The sequence below is a fragment of the Setaria italica genome, chromosome II (genome assembly GCF_000263155.2).
Source record: "Setaria italica strain Yugu1 chromosome II, Setaria_italica_v2.0, whole genome shotgun sequence".
NCBI classification, from domain to species: Eukaryota; Viridiplantae; Streptophyta; class Magnoliopsida; order Poales; family Poaceae; genus Setaria; species Setaria italica.
The window spans coordinates 4,347,881-4,354,902 of record NC_028451.1 but is presented as its reverse complement, the minus strand read 5'-3'; the positions used below and the strand labels follow the sequence as shown (position 1 = coordinate 4,354,902).

Below are 7,022 nucleotides of genomic sequence, written 5' to 3'. Positions count from 1 at the left end.
AAAAAAAACCTAGTATATGATCCGCAAAAGGAGCACACAGCTGCAAGGAAAGCAAATAAAATTGGCAGTACACTATGATCCAAGTTAACTCCGGCCCCTCAATGTAAAGTTGGTGCATGCCCTGTGCCCCGTATGGACTGGTCTGCTCTGTTCCTCTCACCGGCGTTCATCGGACATCACGAGAAGGAATGCGGTGCTGGGGATCGAAATGGGGGCTGGGGACTCAAAACCAGGGGCCAATAATTTTTTTTTATTTGGCAAAGTTGCTTTGTATTTGAGCCCAAACACGTCAAATTAATAAACCTGATGTCCATCAACCAGCAATCTCAACAAATTTCCAGTTATGGGCCGGCCTTTTCTTTTCCGGTTGTTAGCTGGCCCAAGTGACAGCAAACGACGAGTGGGCGGCGTTCACCATTCTTCTCGAGTCGGCTCCGTGTGCATGCCTGTTCGCACTCGCAGGTGGGGACGAGAGGGCACGCGAGGCCACACGGACCGTGGCAGATGGAGGGAGATGGAGGCGCCTCACAGGGCCATCTGCCATTTCACCACCATAAAAATGTTTGTGCAACTTTTAATTGAATGATTATTCTAGTTATTTTGGCTTTAATTTGCGCATATGATGCATTTGTTTCGTAGTTGGTGGCAATTCGCAAGTGGCAAAGAAAAATTTTGTCTAGTTTTAGTACCTCAGTCAACTAAAAAGCAAGGTTATTTTCATATCAGTATAGCATAACACTAGAACCAATGTTTTTTTTTAAAAAAAAAACTACCACCTACGTATCAAAACTACAAACCGTCAAAGCACAGTTCAAAGCAATTTTAATTCCTTCTGCTCACTTTCTTACTTTCACTTGCGTCCGCCACAGCTCAAGACCCTATCTGGGAGCTCATGGGGATGAAAGAGTATTAAGTTTCCTGATGTCACCCAAACCCATGCAGTTGTGTGCTACCACTTGAAATGGCTCGCATGCTCTGCTTAGCTTTCTTCTTTCAAATGAATTGAAGCAGCACACTCCCAGTCAGGTCCTGAGGAAATTTAGAAGAAACGATATGAAAAGACCTTGTATGCATGGTTCCGTGGAGAGAAATGACTATAATGTCTTTTCTTTTCCCTTTTTCACTACTTCTTCCTGTCTCTCTTACTCGAGAAACTTACAGTAAGCAAGGGAGGATAGAAGAATCTGAAGGGAGTCATAATTTTTTTTAGACTGATCACTCCTCTTTATTAAACGCCTGGGTGATAAGAATTACAAACAAACCACACATGCCTACCTACCGCTCCATAAGTCGAGCTTTACTAGCTATAATCTATCAGCTTTTAGCTTTCCTGGCTTTAATCTCCGGACGATGTGGCCATAATGCCCCGTCCCAGTGTCTTGCAAACTCCTCTAACACATTCTCGGAATCACTGGCCGAAAGAAATTGCAGGTAGCAATTTAGGGCCCATCCGTGAGTTTTTACATTGGAAAAGCATTCAATTCAATGTTCGGGCTGGGCTCCAGATGGGCCTAATCTTTCCAGGCTTCATTAGTTATCTCGGTCCAACAAGCCTAACCAATAATACTAGTGGGCTTGCTTTTTCGGGCTCGACATGGTGGCCTGCCTAATCTTTCCAGGCTTCGTTAGTCATCTCGGTCCAAACCTAACCACTAAGACTAGTGGGCTTGCTTTTTCGGCTAGGCAACAAACATGCTTACATCTAAATTAGAGTAAAAATAATGATAGTAATAAACTCTAAGTTACGTTTCCGAGAAAAAAAATAATAAAATTGATAAGAAATAAAGTAATAAATGGATTCAAATTATGGATCGTTTTAGCTTTTCTAAATTTATAATATTATTACAATGTATCTAGACACAAATATATATCTAGATGCATCTAGAAAAGATAAAACGACATATGAGACGGAGGGAGTATATTTGATCTCACTCTAATTCGAATCACCTACTCTAGGACGCCTATGTCATCCACTGTAACATGCCATGCTGACAATATATTGTCTTTTGCAGTAATTTCGACATTTGCAGTAATTTCGACATATACTTTGCAGTTCAATTTCGACATAGCGATAATCACTAGGAGTAGTATGCAATTGTCACCTCCGTAGTCTTGTGGCATTTTGCCACCTCACTGTATTAGTTCCACCTTTGGAATGTAGTTATCCACCGTGATTCTATTGCTAAAAAACGAGTCAACCGTTTGATATGCCCATGAATCTTACAGCTTTGTATATGTTTTTACATTCAATTCATTTTTTAAAAAATAAATAAATTACACTCAATCGTTAATTCGTTGCAGTATCTAATTGCTTGATGGCATCCATGATCCATCTCCAATACTAAATGTGAAGAAAAAAACCCTACGAAAATACAAGAAAAGAAACTATATAATGCAACTTAGCATAAGCATTCGAAGTATAAGAACACTACGTGATGTCAATCACGCTATATGTTTTCACTACAAGAATATGCCAGGTTTAAATTAAATAAAAAAACAAACTCCCATGACTAAAACGCAAGGAACAGGAAAGCAAGAACTGGAAGAAACAGCCAATCTACAGGGCAAGCCAGCACACCGTTTTTCCCATACGGTTGGCCCGGAATTAGGCGCGCCTCGATTGCTTCCTGGCCGCCAGATTAATCATTCCCTCCCCACCTGAGGTTGGTCGCCTTCGATGCTCCAAATTTCTGAAGTTTCTTCTCGCCAGATTTTGATTTCTATTTCAGGAGTTCAGAGGTGAGGAAAATTATTCTCCGTTTCTTGGCTGCCGTTCTCGGATTCTGACCTAGTAATCCTTTCCAGATTGGTTGGAAGAACAGCCATATTTGGGCGTCCGTCAGAAGTAACTCGTTTTAGTTTTTCGAGTTCCTGGGTCGACAAGGCGAGTTGGTTGGGTTGGTTTGCTTCAGGTGAGACTGCTGAGAGCAGATTTCTTGGATTCATTGACTCCAAAGTTTGCATAAAAGTTCCTGCCTATAAGTTCTCTTTGTCCTGAATCCCTGCTGCTGTATGTCTTCTTTCTAGTCAGACATGAGATTTGTTTTCTCCAAATCGATGTAAAAACAGAGTTATTTTGGTGATTTTTTGAGAGTGGGTGCTCACAGATCTGCAGGGCCCAATGTTTTGTTTTCTTAAGGTCGTATCAGTTCGCTGTTAGTTTGAATCTCCTTCCACGATGCACTTTGGTTGGATTAGGATTAGATCATGCCTTCAAGATAATTGGCACACATTTTTGGATCAAAGATTCGAACAAGACAACTCGTTTCAGTCTTTGTTTATTTCTTCTTTCATCTCAGTTCCTGTTATACCTTTTCCAATGTGGCACGAATTAGATCTATGTTTAGTTCTTGCATCCGCGATTCCAGTTTGAGCCTCTTTACTGTTCTTCTTTTGCTACTAGGAATCTTGCTTGAGCTTATGAATATTCAGGAATGGGGAAATGCTTTCAGATGAAGTGATGTGCTATCTGTTCTATCTGATAGGTTACAAGTGGTTTGACTTTTCCAAGGACAAAAGGTTCCAACATGTAGGGATTGCTCTGTTTCTGGGATCTGGATATCTGAAGAGTTACTCCTAGTTCAGCCTCTTAGCCTGAAACCAGAGCAAGAGGCGCTTCCACTGAATTGGTTTTAGTTGTCCTGTTTAGGTAATTTTGGTTCACATCAAACAATATGTTGGAAATTAAATCTTATGATGACATTTATTTAGTTTATTCGCATATCTTTTAGGCTCATCAATTTTAGTTATTTTTCCCCCCTCCATGAGTGTTTGATTCCTGCTCACAACCTGAAAACGATAAGGTCTTGTTGTGAATACTGTGCCTGGGCTTGTGGTGCTTAGATGATGCATGTCACTACTCAAGCTTGTCTCCTTCAAATCTCTGGGGTGCATATTAACTATTTAAGCTTCAAGTTCTGATGTTCTTTTGTCCTCGATTATCTTTGAAGTAAGCTAAGTAGTTTCAAGAAGGTATGTCAGAGTGAGGGACAAAATTTTGCTTCTAATGTCACTATGAATGCTCCTGAATCATGTTTACCAAACATTTCATGGCTCATGTTGGCAGCCTTGGATGTTGGGCACAATGAACTCTGCCTTCATTTATTTGCTCATCCAGATTATAGGGCTCTGCCTTCAGCTCTTTACTGTGTTCCTGGTCCAATCAATGTGCCTTCAGGGACCTTTGTGTCTCACTAATTTGCTTTGTTGTTATTTTGTCAACAAACGCCTGTTACAATCCCGTGTTGCGGTAACCTGTTACTTTTAATCTGATAAGGCATAGTTGGTTTAGCCTGATGACTTTGCGGTATCCTAGATTTTCTTCTGTCAACTCATTTTTTAAGAGTGAACTTTATATTCCACTTGTACACTTTACCAAGAAATACAATAATCTAGGCTCTTAGCAAATGAGATCTTTGTTTTCTTATTTTCATATTCTTCCCTGTGTGCTAGTGCTTCTTTTGACTTTTCTTGATGGTCTGCATTTTATTTGCATATACATATCAGGCTCAGGTTAATAGTGGGATATGATGAAGCTAAAAAGTAGAAGACTGCCATTTTATGAGGATGATCATCCACATTTGGTTGCTCAAGTAAAGTCTACATCCAAGAACATGAAGGAAGGTGTTAAGCATCATCAACCAGTTCAACTCAGAAGAAGTAGATGGGTTCTTGGTGATGTAACCGAGGTGTTGGATCATAATTCGTGGAGGCTTGGGAAGATTACAGAGGTGCTGAAGAATGACTATTTTGTCATCAGGCTAGTGGATTTCATCCAACCGAGGGAATTCCACATATCTTGCTTGAGGATTCCACATGCTTATCATAGCAAGCAGCTGACTGTAGCAGACAGGGTGAGCTGTTGTTTAGAATTTAATTTCTAGTGAATATCTATAAAGCATATTTATTTCTGATTTGTTATTATCTAAATGAAAACAGTACCATTGCATGTGTTTTAGCTTCAAACCACTAAATTACATTTGTCTCAAAGTGAAAGCAATGAAGTTTTTATTGCCACATGAGAAAAAACACCTTTTTGACAGCAGAAGTACTTCATAAGTGAATATGTTCTGTACTTCTGTTTCCAATTTATTAGTTTGGAATTAGGATGCTGACCTTGGACAACGTTCAGATAGATATTTCAGCATTCTGCATTGTACGGTTTAGTTCCATTTACTGTGAAGCAATAAGACTTGTTGAAAGTTGAAATTTGAATATTTTTCAAATCTTCCACTTATGTTAGACCGAACATTTCTTACCATAGTAATTTTGTGATACAAGAGGTGAGCAGTGATGAATTGGTTGTACCTCTCATCATGAGTACTTGCTTGACTTCAGTATGACAGTATCTGCCATAACACATCGCAATACTATCTTCTCATTACCAGTGTAATTTTCATTTTTTGCCTTTGAGAAATTAATTCAATGACATCATTCCCCTTTTCAGGTCTCTGAGCTGAGTAAACCAGTCCGACTTGTTAATCACTCCTCTCATCACTCAAAATTTGTGATGGAACAGGATCATCGAGCTTATGAAGATGATGATCACAATACTAAGAGGAAAGCGGCCAATTTTTGTGCTTCCACCAGTGCTAGAACTGTGAAGAGAAAACTAGAAGCGAGTACGATGCCACCTAGCGATTTAGTTAGAAGAACAGGCAAGAAACAGAAAGTAGCTGCATATGAAGTTCGGCAGGTAACCAAGAATGTGTTGCCTCTGAAGATGTCTGCTAGGAATGACATTGGTGGCGATCGCTTTTGTAGGCCTTTAAGTGGCAAATGCAATGACCTTGCCAAGAGCAACAATACCAAGAGAAAACCAGATTGCAAAGTTCTTCCTTCCTCTGAAATACCTTTGCACATAAGAGAAGAGAACGAGTGCTCAGTGGCTAGCTGCAGCGTAAATTACATGGAATACTGTACCAATGATGACGAACAGTCAGTCAGAATCTGCGGTTGCTTCCCTGATGATGCCATGTCTGCATGTCCATCTATGTCTGCCCAGGAGAATAATGATGACAATGGATCTGGTTTACATATGAATATACATGAGCTGGAGCTGCAAGCATACCAATCAACAGTCAGAGCTTTCCACGCCGCGGGACCATTGACATGGGAGCAGGAGTCACTACTGACAAACCTGCGCCTCTCGCTGAACATCTCAAATGAGGAGCACTTGCTTCAGTTGAGGCATCTCTTGTCTCTTTGAAAATTTGAAAACTAATACACTTTTGGTGTATCTCTGGATTACCCCCAACTTGTAGATATCTCCACAGCTTCGTAGAGCTGGCATCTACTTTTATGGTAGTGTATATATAAAGGAGTAAAGAGAAACTTACCTATAGTTCTTGTACTTCATCAAACTTTGTTGTCAGGAGTAAATGAAATTAGTGCTTTCAGGGAAATGCAGAGCTATCATGTTGATAGTCATGGTTGAAATACTAGTTTCTTTTTTCTTTTGAGGGAGTTGAAATATTAGTTGCAGTTACTGATTTCACCCATTCCACCTTTTCTTTGGTATCATTCTGTATATTGGTGGCTGTAATGATTCACCATTGATTTTTCTTGCTTCAGATATGTCCCAGGTGCAATCCTGACAGGTTAATATCTGATTCAGAAGTCAGAAGCAACAAGAAAATGATTTTTATTTCTTAAGAGTATAAAGTGTTATAGAAGAGTATGTTACTAGTTCTTGTATTGGTGCTGCTGATGTTTCAACCTCATGCTGTGAACACGCGGAGATTTCTTACCAGTGGGTGAATACCACTTCATGGGAAAGAGATTGCTGCAAGAGGCAGTGCACTGAAGCCTAACACCCAGACGCTTGGGTCCTTTTCTCTCCCATCATACGAAAGGCATGTCTGGATTTCAATAGCTGCTAAATTGTAGCGGTGGTCCACGTCACTGTCACCTTTCATGAATTGTGATAAGATTAAGTGCACCATCAATTCATCATGTAGTAAATGCATCCATGTCCTCTTCAAGTTCAAATTTTGTTAGATGCCCCTGTGGGGACCAAGTTC

The 7,022-nt window shown here is 40.1% G+C and overlaps 1 protein-coding gene across 5 annotated transcripts; it reads left to right on the top strand.

The window, feature by feature from the left end:
* Positions 1-2,488: 2,488 nt before the first annotated feature.
* On the top strand, positions 2,489-6,503 carry LOC101762906. Of its 5 annotated transcripts, none has more exons than XM_022823882.1 (5): positions 2,489-2,663; positions 2,806-2,912; positions 3,486-3,649; positions 4,507-4,853; positions 5,519-6,503. In XM_022823882.1, the coding sequence occupies exons 4-5, from the start codon at positions 4,527-4,529 to the stop codon at positions 6,206-6,208; spliced, it is 1,017 nt and encodes a 338-aa protein (XP_022679617.1). In that variant the 5' UTR covers positions 2,489-2,663; positions 2,806-2,912; positions 3,486-3,649; positions 4,507-4,526; the 3' UTR covers positions 6,209-6,503. The 5 variants fall into 5 exon arrangements, with proteins under 5 accessions (XP_022679617.1, XP_004955644.1, XP_004955643.1 ...); XM_004955587.3 differs by having other exon boundaries at positions 2,493-2,663; positions 5,447-6,503; XM_004955586.3 differs by having other exon boundaries at positions 2,493-2,739; positions 5,447-6,503.
* The last annotated feature ends 519 nt before the right edge of the window (positions 6,504-7,022 follow it).

Bases quoted from the DNA above. Each gene is read 5' to 3' on its own strand.
- LOC101762906 (XM_022823881.1), top strand. From the start codon at position 4,527: ATGATGAAGCTAAAAAGTAGAAGACTGCCATTTTATGAGGATGATCAT. The intron at 4,854-5,446 runs GTGAGCTGTTGT...TCCCCTTTTCAG, and splicing joins AGCTGACTGTAGCAGACAGG to GTCTCTGAGCTGAGTAAACC.